The sequence below is a fragment of the Mytilus edulis genome, chromosome 6, assembly GCF_963676685.1.
Source record: "Mytilus edulis chromosome 6, xbMytEdul2.2, whole genome shotgun sequence".
NCBI lineage: Eukaryota > Metazoa > Mollusca > Bivalvia > Mytilida > Mytilidae > Mytilus > Mytilus edulis.
The window spans coordinates 12,933,731-12,946,158 of record NC_092349.1 but is presented as its reverse complement, the minus strand read 5'-3'; the positions used below and the strand labels follow the sequence as shown (position 1 = coordinate 12,946,158).

Sequence of the window (12,428 nt, the reverse complement as noted above, 5' to 3'; positions counted from 1 at the left end):
AATTATACAAACAGTGGGCATGATTCTAGAAAACTGAATATGCTGGTATTTACTTTTGCAAAAATTTTCTGCTCTAAAACTTCTGTTATCAAACATCGCCATTAGGTTGAAAAAAAGTTATTGGACGACCTTCCTTTTCAACCAAGATGGTGGACATGGTTTTAAAATAGTAGATAGGGGTAAAACGCAAGTTTTTTGTTTATTATTTTGAAAACCCCTACATGTATTTTAAAATAGAAACAATCTGAAAGGGATAAAAATGGTCAGAATCCTGAGCTCTATCAGTGGTTTTCTTAAGGCACTCCATGTTCCTCCACACATCAAAGCTAACTGCCATGAATTACCACAATAGTGCTGAAAATTGTTTTAAACACCAATCTATCAATAAATAAGAGCCTCTAGTTTATGTAAACATACTTTTGACCTAATCAGCTATAGTTCAAGGTTCATTAAGGTGGTACCCAACACTTTCATTAAAATTAATCTGGCTCGTTTAATTTTCATATAAAAATTTCAAATTATTTACTTTGACCCTTCAACAAAAATATAAAAATTTAAAAAATTTTGAACCAACCGTTTTGTCAGAAAAATTGCACTGGTTATATAGCAGTTTGACAAACATCAATTTTGATCATTGAGAAGCTTAATATTCCTTTTACAACACAACGTAATTAAAACGTTTAGCTGACTTTACAGAGTTATCTCCCTTTAGTGTTAGGTACCACCTTAAATAAAAGAATGTTAGGTTTTTTTCGTTTGATCTTTTTCCTCAGCACTATAAACAAATATCAATTACATTTGGTGTATGTAATGATTGTAAGTTGTACATGCCTGCCTGGCATTGGTTTCAAATTGCCATTAATCTTATTTTTATGGTTCATTGGTCAACAATAAGTTTCTGTGATTATGTCAGTTCACCAGTTACTATATCTGTGCATCAGGTCAACTTTAGTATGGAATGAATTGAAGGTGTATATGGCCATCTTGCAGGTTTCATATTACCTTGACCTCATTGTTCAGGGTTAAGACTTGTGATTTTTTTTTTTCTTTCTCATTTACTTAAAGCAATATAACCACTATATTTGAGTGAATGGAATGATTTCAGGTTGTACATGTCTGTCTGGTATAGTTCATCTGACCTCAGTCTTCACGCTTAGTGGCAGCCCAGGCATGTAAAATTGTTATCGGGCCTGTAAAAATCATATTTACAGGCCAACAGAATCTAACTAAAATTTTTCAAAAACTGAGCTCTGGGCCTGTAGATTTAACAGTTCATCGTGAAGACTGTGACCTTGACCTCATTTCCATGGATCAATAATAATGTTAGGTTTATGTGAGTAATACTTTTAGTAAAACCTTCATATTATAGACTTTTAATATAAATTCAATCATAAGTAAAGCAGACAAGACCATTTAGGGGTTTCACTGGTGTTGATAACAAACAGGTTATTTTTTTAAAAATAAGCCCAACTCTAATGATTGATTCAGGTCTAAATAAAAAGAGTAAAGAAGACTATCTAAGATCTGCCATCGTAAAATATTGCTACAAATAACCATAATTGAGAATCCCTTGATTACATTTTTGCAAAGCATCAATATCCAAAAGGATTTTTCTGCACTCTTTGGTACAGTTATTCCAACTGCTGTTTAAAACCTGAGACTACTATAACAAAAAAATAGTAGTCTCAGTTTGAACAAATACTTTTAAATCTTTTGAACTTGGTGCATTAGTCTTACATTCTTGGTTTTCAAGTTTTTTGGTTTGGTCTTTTTTTTTAGTTTGTCAATCTAGAAAAGTTTCTCACATGCAACATGTTATTAGTGTTATTTCTTTTTTTTAAGTAAAACGATCTGTTTGTATGAGGGTCTGGATGAGGTAGAGGTGGAGGGGGCTTCTTTCTTACTTTAAATGTTTCTCCTTTCTTGATGAATGTTGCCTTTTATACTCTATTTTTTGTATAAACTTGCATATATCTCTGTATTTTATAAACTATTCTTTTCGATATAGTATATCTCTCAATTTAATGTTTCGGGTCTTTTATGACATTTTATTTCTTTTGGTCCAAGGACACAGTTATCGTCCTTTGGTTTTGATTGTCTTACGAATATAGTCCCTGAACAGTGTATAGTGTGAACAGTGTATAACTTGCATTTTTTTTAAAACACTTTCCCAATTTATTGATATTTAATGCATGAAATATTAAGTAAGGGGAAGAAATTACATGTTAAACAATTTGGGTACTGAATCTTTATGGTAAGTAGTGATTTGGTCCAGTAAAAAAAGATTAAAAAATTAGCACGTCTCAAGCTGTCAAACTAAATATTTAGACCCCCTTAACACAGAATTGTCAATATTTTGAGTTGGAGCTGATAGAAACAGAGGCATATGTCTCTGGTAAAAATTTCTATAATTTTGATATTATTTGTCCCAAGAAGTAAACTACACTGTAAACATCTTTTTGAGATAGAGGAGGTGCGATTTTTTTTAATTTAAATTCATTGTCTAAAAGAACCTTTTGGGCCTTTAACAATGAGCAAAGCCCATACCGCATATTCAGCTATAAAAGGCCCCGAAATGACAATGTAAAACAATTCAAACGAGAAAACTAACAGCCTATATATATATGTACAAAAAATGAACGAAAAACAAATATGTAACACATAAATAAACGACAACCACTGAATTACAGGCTTCTGATTTAGGACATACACAAGAACATATACATGGTGAACAAAATAAATAAAATATCTTTAAACGATATGCCATACTATGTAAATAAACAGTTGAATCGCTTATAATGCTTCACACATTTAAATTATACTTTTATGCACAATTAATGGGATACAAAAAAACATATTCAGATAAGCTTTCATTATAGTTCCATATTTTGTAGACGATATGGTACACATAATTATTATAAACACCGGCACTTGTTTCTATCCACATGTATGTATGTGTGTATACATGTACGTATAGATCCTCTCGTTAGCGTTGACAAGCAAACTTTCGAAGACAATTACGATTCCTTCTGGTCCTACAATATTGACACAGCATGTCCACTGTAAAAGCTGTGGCTATTCTCGTAAATGTGGTCGGATCAAGAGAAGCTAAAAAAAGAATGAAAAACAAGGCTTTATGATTTTTGTCGAGCCTGCAACTTTTGTTGCAGAAAGCTCGACATAGGGATAGTGATCCGGCGGCGGCGGCGGCTACGGCGGCGGCGTTAGCTAACTTCTTAAAAGGTTTATATTTTAGAAGGTGAAAGACCTGGATGCTTCATACTTTGTATATAGATGCCTCATGTTACGAAGTTTCCGTCAGTCACATGTCCAATGTCCTTGACCTCATTTTCATGGTTCAGTGACCACTTGAAAAAAAAGTTCAGAATTTTTGTAATGTTGAATTCTCTCTTATTATAAGTAATAGGATAACTATATTTGGTATGTGCGTACCTTGCAAGGTCCTCATGCCCGTCAGACAGTTTTCACTTGACCTCGACCTCATTTCATGGATCAGTGAACAAGGTTAAGTTTTGGTGGTCAAGTCTATATCTCGGATACTATAAGCAATAGGGCTAGTATATTTGGTGTATGGAAGGACTGGAAGGTGTACATGTCCAACTGGCAGGTGTCATCTGACCTTGACCTCATTTTCATGGTTCAGTGGTTATAGTTAAGTTTTTGTGTTTTGGTCTGTTTTTCTCATACTTTATGCAATAGGTCTACTATATTTGTTGTATGGAATGATTGTAAGGTGTACATGTCTAGCGGGCAGATGTCATCTGACCTTGACCTCATTTTCATGGTTCAGTGGTCAAAGTTAAGTTTTTAAGTTTTGGTCTTTTTATGTAATTTTATATGCCAAAGGTCAGCTATATTTGGTGTATGGAAATATATTATGATCTATATGTCAGTCCCGCAGATTTATTTGACCATGACCTCAATTGCACGGTTCATTGCACAGTGTTAAGTTTTTGTGTTTTGGTCTATTTTTCTTAAACTATAATAAGTAATAGGTCAACTATATTTGTTGTATGGAAGCTTTGTTAGCTGTACATGTCTGCCTGGCATGGTTCATCTGACCTTGACCTCATTTTCATGGTTCATTGGTCTTTGTTTAGCTACTTGGTTAATGTTAAGTTTATGTGACAGTTGTAATAAAGCTTTATACTTAGGACTATCAACATAATATCAATGATTAGTAAAGAAGGCGAGACATTTCAGTGTGTGCACTCTTGTTATTGATTAGAAAACGGGATATACTTTTTACCAAAGTTCAAATGAAGAGGATATAAGCAAATATAAGAAATCGAACGACCTCCAACAATAAAAAAAATATCGTATACCGTATAGTCGGCTATAAAACGCCCTGACATGAAAAATATGAAACAATTCAATTTGAGAACATTGATGGTATAACTTTAACAATTTACGTATAAACAAATATGAAAGACATCAACCAACAACAACCCGGATCTGATTTAGGACATTATTATTTATTAAGCATGTTCCATGTCAGATTCTTTACCAGTATGTGCTAGTGTGTTATTTGTTAAATCGTGTACATTTTTAATATGCATCTTGCATCGTGAAAACATGACCATTCTAAAAAGAACAGTGGAGTAATGCAGGAACATATACGAGATATACTGTTTTCAGAGTAATGCAACTCTTGATTTTCATTTCACTCATTAAATTTCTAAAAGTTAATTTGTAATAAAACAAGAATGTTTCCATAGAACACGGATGCCCCATCCGCACTATCATTTACTTTGTTCAGTGACCGTGAAAATGGGATAAAAACTCTAATTTGGCATTAAAATTAGAAAGATCAATTATAAGGAACATGTGTGTTTACTAAGTACTTCAACTTCATTAAAAACCACCTCGACCAAAAACTGTACCCTGAAGTTGGACAGACGCACGGACGAACAAACGGACGCATAGACCAGAAAACATTCCGTCCATAAATGCGGCATATAAAAACTGCAATTTGCGTTTTCAAAAATTCTACTATATTTCAGCATCACTAACACGTGACAGTTACAAAAAAATGTATTAAGATACTAAAACCGGGTACAAATGTTTGAACATGTATTAATTCCATTTGATTGTTCCATAAACAACTTGTTAGAGACACGCATACACTACGAATGCCTGGCGCCCCCTTCCACAATAATTAAAAGTATAGAAGAAAAAGGGGGGATGTTATACATAACGCATCGAGTTTTATATAAAATTACAATTTTAATTGAATAAATACGAATAATAGAGTATGAAAGAGGGATAATCAAACTCATAGATCGAAAATAAACTGACAACGTCAGCTAAAAGAGAAAGACAAACAGACAAATAATAGTACACAAGACACAACATAATAAACAAAAAACTAAGTAACACAAACCCCGCCGTATGATGTAATATTTCAAATTCACTTACAACGTAATATGCGCCGAGCTCGTCTAGAGGGTATTTCGCCTTTTGCGCCTGTAAAGGCAGGGAAAGAAATGTGAACTGTATTTCAAAGCAGAAAATGAATCTGAATTCCTTTTGTTTAAAGTAAAAGTATCTTATTTTGCAAAGCGAAACATTAATGTTTTTCTAGTGAAATATAAATTTCAAGTTTGTCTTTTAATACACTACTGATACAAATAGAGAAGCGAAATAGAATTTTACAAGGCTGAGTCAATGAATGGCAATATATGTATTCTAAGTTAATGTATGATCAACTTCGGTAAGTGATTAGTAATCAACTTAAAGGATGTCCAATGCAGTTTATTAGATGAAAGCTTTTCTATGACGCATGGACGTTTTTTTTTGTCCTTTTCTCTTGATAACTTTAGTTCAAATGAACACCAATTTTACACGATATTAAAAATCGGCGAGAAATCCTTGAAAAATTCTTAAACTACTTATTATAATAAATAACCCTGTTTGGAAAATAAAGAAATCCTTACACTTTTGTCTCTTACTTTTTATTTTATAAAAACCTTCTTTCTCACTTCAAATATTTTTGAAATCAAAATATTACGACGGGTGATGTATAAAACCGTCTGAAATACCGGGAGACTTCCATTGTGTTAGTGAAATTTAAGGAAGTTGACAAAACAATAATCAATCTAAAACTAGAACCAAATAACAATAAATTTCCAGCGATTAGTACAATGATCTTATTGAGAGAAGAGTATCTCATTTGATGTATCATCCCATTGCGTTCCCAACTGAACACCTCCCTCTCCATGCGATCCCATTGCTTTCCAAACTAAACACCTCCCTCTCCCCGATGACATTCCGTTCCAAACTGAACATCACCCTCTCCCCGATCACATAGCGTTCCCATCTGAGCACCTCCCTCTCCCCGATCACATAGCGTTTCCAACTGAATACATCTCTTATCCCGATCACATCGCGTTCCTCACTGAATACCGCCCTTTTCCCGATCACATTGCGTTCCCAACTGAATACCTCCCTTTTCCCGATCACATTGCAATCCCAACTGAACACCACCCTCTCTCCGATCACAGTGCGTTCCCAACTGAACACCTCCCTCTCTCCGATAACATTGCGTTCCAAACTGAACACCTCCCTCACCCCGACTACATTGCGTTCCCAATTGAACACCTCCCTCTCCCCGACTACATTACGATCCCAACTGAACACCTGCCTTTCTCTGATCACTTTGCGTTCCAAACTGAACACTTCCCTCTCTCCGATCACATTGCGTTCCCAACTGAACACCTCCCTCTCCCCGACCACAAACCCTTAAATTAGTTTGCCAAAAACATCACATTAATAAGATAACTTTACGTACTAAGTACTGAACAGAACACTGCCCGACACGTCTGCTGTTTTTTCTGGGCTCTGAACTTAGTACATGAACTGCATCTTCTACCACTCTTCAAGTTCTTTCTGGTCTTGTCAGCTGTGAAAATTTGAAAGAAGCTAGCTAGATATGCAATTAAAGATTGATAGTACGTTTGGTAGGTCCGATTCAATACAGGATATAGCAAAACATTTTTTTTCTGTCTATGAAGAAATAAAATCAAGAATTTTATGTGGTGCACACTGAATTACCCGCGTAGATGGTTATAAAAAAGTGTGCACCACATTTTTTGTGTTATTTAGAATAGTCAGAAAAAATATTACAGTCGTTCTTTATAATTATATTCTAAAGAGGAGTAAATAATGATAACTTAAACGTTGATGACGTCGCGGTCACATGACAAAATTGTGTCTATCATGAAGTCGTGTTACATCCAAAATTAAATTATTGTATCCAGCAACTACAAATCATTCTAAGCAGTCGATTTTAGTCAATCGATTTGAATCTAAATGGTTACTTTGCAAAATGTTACCATTTATATCACATCTTCATACATTTTCCTTCCTGAACTAGAATACACGCGATTGTCCTTAGCCGTATTTGGCACAACTTTTTGAAATTTTGGGTCCTCAATGCTCTTCAACTTTATACTTGTTCAGCTTTTTAACCATTTTGATCTGAGCGTCAGTGATGTCTGAGTCTATGTTGACGAAACGCGCGTCTTGCGTATCGAATTATAAGCCTGGGGCCGGTTTCACGAAGCTATTCTAAGACCTGTCCTAAGATATCTTAGAACCTTATGATCCTCTTGTGACTATCCTATGACATATCTAAGATCTCGTCTCGAAGCTGTCTTAGGATGATCTTAGCTAAGATATCCTAAACCTGTCGGAAGTTTTTAAAATTTTCAAATATAAACATTGATTTACGGAAAAAAGCATGTAAATGTAGAATATCTTTACCATAAACAACTGTATTTACAGTTAACGTATTAATTGATATAATTATATAAAAATTAACTACATGTATTATAAATAATTAACCAATATATATATATATATATGAAATGTTTAATACAAAAGTGAGAAAAAAGAATAAAATTATGACATTTTTTTCTTGGTACAAGTAAATTAAATTCATTTCCCACTGTATCGGTTATAAAAGGTTGAAGGATAAAATCGTGCATTCTTGATATCAATACATTGAAATTTCATTGTTGACAAATCATGATAATCCGTCAATCTATAAAGATTAAGTTATAAGCAGGAAAAGGAGAATAGATAATTATATAACATCAAGATGAATTGCAAAATTAATATAAAAAATGAGTGCAGTTTATATAAATATACTTATGATTATCCTAAGACCATCATAAGACACCTCTCGTGTAGTCCTAACTTTATGACAAACTTTAAGAGATGTCCTAATTTAGGACCACGTTGTGAAACCCACTTAGGACTAAGACATGTCTTTGTCCTAAGACAGCTTCGTGAAACTGGGACCTGGTATCTTTGATAACTATTGGATATTTAAATAACGAGTCTTAAAGTTTCGTTGTTTTTTTTTTTAAATACTTTACACGAATTCCATTCCCTTTTCCATTTTAAAATTCGGAAATCTGTATATATACTGGAGTTTAATTTTATGCATAATATAGTATTCAAAAAGTAAATGACTAAATAGCATTAATTTTGAGTGAAATTTTCTTATACAGTACTTTTCTTTTTTATCCTACAATAGGTTATTATTATTGTAGGGTTTACAGCACTTACTGAAAAATTTTACTATTATATTTTTGTTTGTGGTTAATTTGCAATTATTGTTTATTCGGTATCGAAATGCTACGAAAGCCTATTAGGGTCACACAAACAAATATATTTATCTTGTAATTACGAGATAAATATCTTGTAATTACAATGTACGAGAAAACTAAATGCAGATCCCATTCAAATAATTAATTTACATATTTTCTTCTAAAAACCTTACTGCTGCAAAATAACTTTAGACACAGCTGAAAGTTATCCCCTTCAAAGAATCGCCTGCAATCCCGACATCGTCTCCTATCAGTGCTGGTGTCTGTAAAATAATAATTAAACAACATGAACAACACTGAAAAAACGAATTAAAAAAAAATAAATTTATTCTACTGAAAATACAAATCAATCGAAATATAATTTCTAATTCATTTAAGGAATGATTCAGTGTAATATTTTTTCTGTCTATGAAGAAATATCATAAAAATGTGGTGCACACACCGCTGTATAGGTTGTGTATATTCCGAAGGCATACTGAATGTTTTACGGAGGGGACCAACCTATACACAAATGTATATTCCGAAGGCATACTGAATGTTTTACGGAGGGGACCAACCTATACAGCGGTGTGCACCATATTTTTATAAATATATTTGTTTGTGTGACCCTAATAGACTCTTGTGGTTTTGTACTCGAAATTCAATTTTGTACAGACAAAAGTGAGTTTTGTTCAACAAAAATGAGTTCAGTTTAACAAAATTTGTAGTATACTACAAATTTAAATTTTGTCATACAAAATTATTTCAGTAGACAAAAGTTACTTTTGTCATGACAAAATTCATTTTTGTATCACAGACTTGACTTTTGTTACCTAATTTGAAAATTGGGCGACAAAAGTCAATTTTGTATGCAAATTAGTTTAGTTTGGATTCTGTGAACTAATTTGCATACAAAATCGACTTTTGTGAGACAAAATTGAATTTTGTTGTCACAAAATTGAAGTTCTCATAAAACAAGTCTGTATCACATAGTTTTGTAAGACAAAAATGATTTTGTTATGACAGAATTGAATTTTGTATACACAAAATTGATTTTGATTACAAAAAGTGCAAGTCCCATTCGGCGCCCCGGAAATCGACGGGAAATCCTTGACACAATCTTACTACTTAACCTTGTTTATGAAATTAATTGATTAGAGAAAGAGAAGATAAAAATAAAATCTCCTTCTTAACATTTTTAACAATGCATTTCATTTATACAAAAAACTTCTCATTGAATTCAAATATTTCTATGTATCCAATAATGTTTTCTTGGATCCGCCTTTTTTTTTTAAATATAAAATGTTTTTTGAAAAAGAAAACACTATTTAATTTCAAATGCGTGTATGCCTCCAGGATGCTAAAACGCGTCTAAATATACAATCGATTGTTTACTTGAATAGATTGTAATCAAGTTCCCTCGTTATCTATTTAATAGACAGCAGTATTTTTATGCTCTGTGTAAACGTGTTGTACTACACCTTTTTTCCAACTCAAAGTCTTATCATGGTGATCATATATCTTTACTGCTTACTCCATTTTTGGTAATATCGTTTTGACGTGACTCAGTACTTATGCATCCCACCAATGTGTTGTTGTGCTGTTGTCACGTTTAATCTAAACCTGTTATATTTGTTTGTTTTGTTCACACTCTATCTATCTATGGTCAGATTAAGTTTTATCTTTTTGCTATAATAAGGTTGGACAAGCGTGTAAACGTGCCTCATATATAAACCAACTATACACTATTGTAAATATTTAATAGAATCAATATTTTGGTAACACAAGGTTGGCTGCTGTTCTCCTGTGTTTGACATTTGTACCTGTCGTGTCTGTTGGTTTGTTCAAACATCGTTGGCAATGTAATGAATTTTTATCCGACTGTCATACAAGTGAGAGATTTAGCTAGTTATAAACCAGGTTTATTCCGCCATTTTCCACAAAAGTAAATGCATGCACCAAGTCAGAATTATCACAGTGGTTTTCCATTTGTTTAATTGATATATTTGGGCTTATGAATTTGTCATTTGATAATGGACTTCCCGATTTGAATTTTCCATGGAGTTCGGTATTTTTGATTAGTTTTCTTTTTTCTCGTACACACATTACTATTTTGAGAACAATAAGGATACCTAAACTATTTAGACATCTGTGAAATGCTTTTTTGAAATGGACTGATACACGAGAGCTAAACACTCATTTGACTTACTCGGATGGCTTAAATGGTTGCATTGAGATTATCGACATATTTGCATTGAGATTATCGTCATTTAAACCAGACGGGAAAGCATATTGTACATACACAGCTACTTTTGCATAGGTACTATTTCTGTACTGAAAATCTGTAGTATTGGAAATTTACTTTTAATATTTAGTACAATTTCTCTACTTTAGAATTATTGTAATATTTAGGTACTTGTATTTTCCAGTACTTGATTTGTACTTAAAATATTGGTACAAAAAAAAAATACAAAAATGATCACAGTATTCCATGTTTGAACATCATAACTTTAAGAGAATTGAAATGGACAAACTTTCAAAATGCTAAAAATGTAACTGTGCAACCAAAAATCTGTAGTACTTAAATTTCAAGTCCAAATCAAGTACTGTAAAATACAGGTACCTAAATATTACAATAATTCTTAAGTAACAAAATAGTACTGAATATTAAAAGTAGATTTCCAGTACTACATATTTTCGGTACAGAAATAGTACCTATGCAAAAGTAGTCCTCTTCCTATCTGACAAAAATCGTCATTAGTGAATTACGACCAAAATTTGCCTTGTATGAAGATTTACCAAAAACCTTTTACATATGTCTTCCATTAGTTGCCGATCTAATAAAAACATCTCTGCCAGAGGCATTTGGAACACTTATTAGCTAATCAAAAAGATTTTCTCTATTTGCTTTTCTAAAGTTGTAAAAACTTGAATGCGAATTTGAAACTTCAGCGGAATGAAGAAAACAAAGCCATACGATCACAAAGTTAAATCTATCAAAACTTAATTTCTCTGCAGCAATATAGAAGTAAACATGTGTTATGCGAGTGTTTCAAGGTTCACAGAATTCGAAACTTAACTTGTACCTGGTCTTCTTACCTTGGTTAGCTCTATTTCTTTTTCTGTTCCCTTGCGAGATACATGTTGGAATAAAAACCAATAAACAAATGAGAACAAATATTTGCATCCTGCGTCCACAATATTTTTGTTGTTATAGTGTGTAAACTAAAAGTTGTTTTACACAAGTCTAAGACAGATAAAATTGACTATGATAGATTGTTAAGTGTGAACAAGAGTTCATGTTTTGTCAATATAATATAATAATGTATTATTCATTGTTTTGTAACTGTCAATCGTATAATAAAAATATTTAGATATGTATGTATTTGAACGTACAAATTGGTACAAAAATATATATTTTAAAAGAAAGACTGATTACTCCCAAAAATTAAATAAATCAGAGACGTTGTATTTCCGTCACAGCGACATGCAACCAATAGATGCCATTGGAAAAGACGATACGAACTAAAAGGTCAAATTAAAAGTGCGTAACATAACATTTTAAAAAGTTCACTCGTTTTGATATTAGTCAGGCTCTAACGTCAAACGGTCTCTTAAAAATGCATTCGAAAAGAACATATTATATTGTTAGTTTTTGATTTTGATTATGAAAAACAAGTTTGACATAACAGATTTGTTTCAATTGATGAGGCGCAATGCATCATGATTGTTTTGAAATTCTTTGCTAAAAATAAAGATATTAGAATAATAAGAATGCATGGTAGTACTTAATGTGAACTGTCTCAACTTATA

At 32.6% G+C, this 12,428-nt stretch overlaps 1 protein-coding gene across 2 annotated transcripts; it reads right to left on the bottom strand.

The window, feature by feature from the left end:
- Window positions 1–2,172: 2,172 nt before the first annotated feature.
- On the bottom strand, window positions 2,173–11,912 carry LOC139527158 (uncharacterized). Of its 2 annotated transcripts, XM_071322452.1 has the most exons (5): window positions 11,715–11,912; window positions 8,810–8,899; window positions 6,812–6,922; window positions 5,440–5,487; window positions 2,173–3,108 (listed from the first exon to the last, which is right to left on the bottom strand). In XM_071322452.1, exons 1-5 carry the CDS (start codon window positions 11,800–11,802, stop codon window positions 2,987–2,989), a joined length of 459 nt encoding a protein of 152 aa, XP_071178553.1. In that variant the 5' UTR covers window positions 11,803–11,912; the 3' UTR covers window positions 2,173–2,986. The 2 variants fall into 2 exon arrangements, with proteins under 2 accessions (XP_071178553.1, XP_071178554.1); XM_071322453.1 differs by lacking the exon at window positions 5,440–5,487 and having other exon boundaries at window positions 11,715–11,905.
- Window positions 11,913–12,428: the final 516 nt, after the last annotated feature.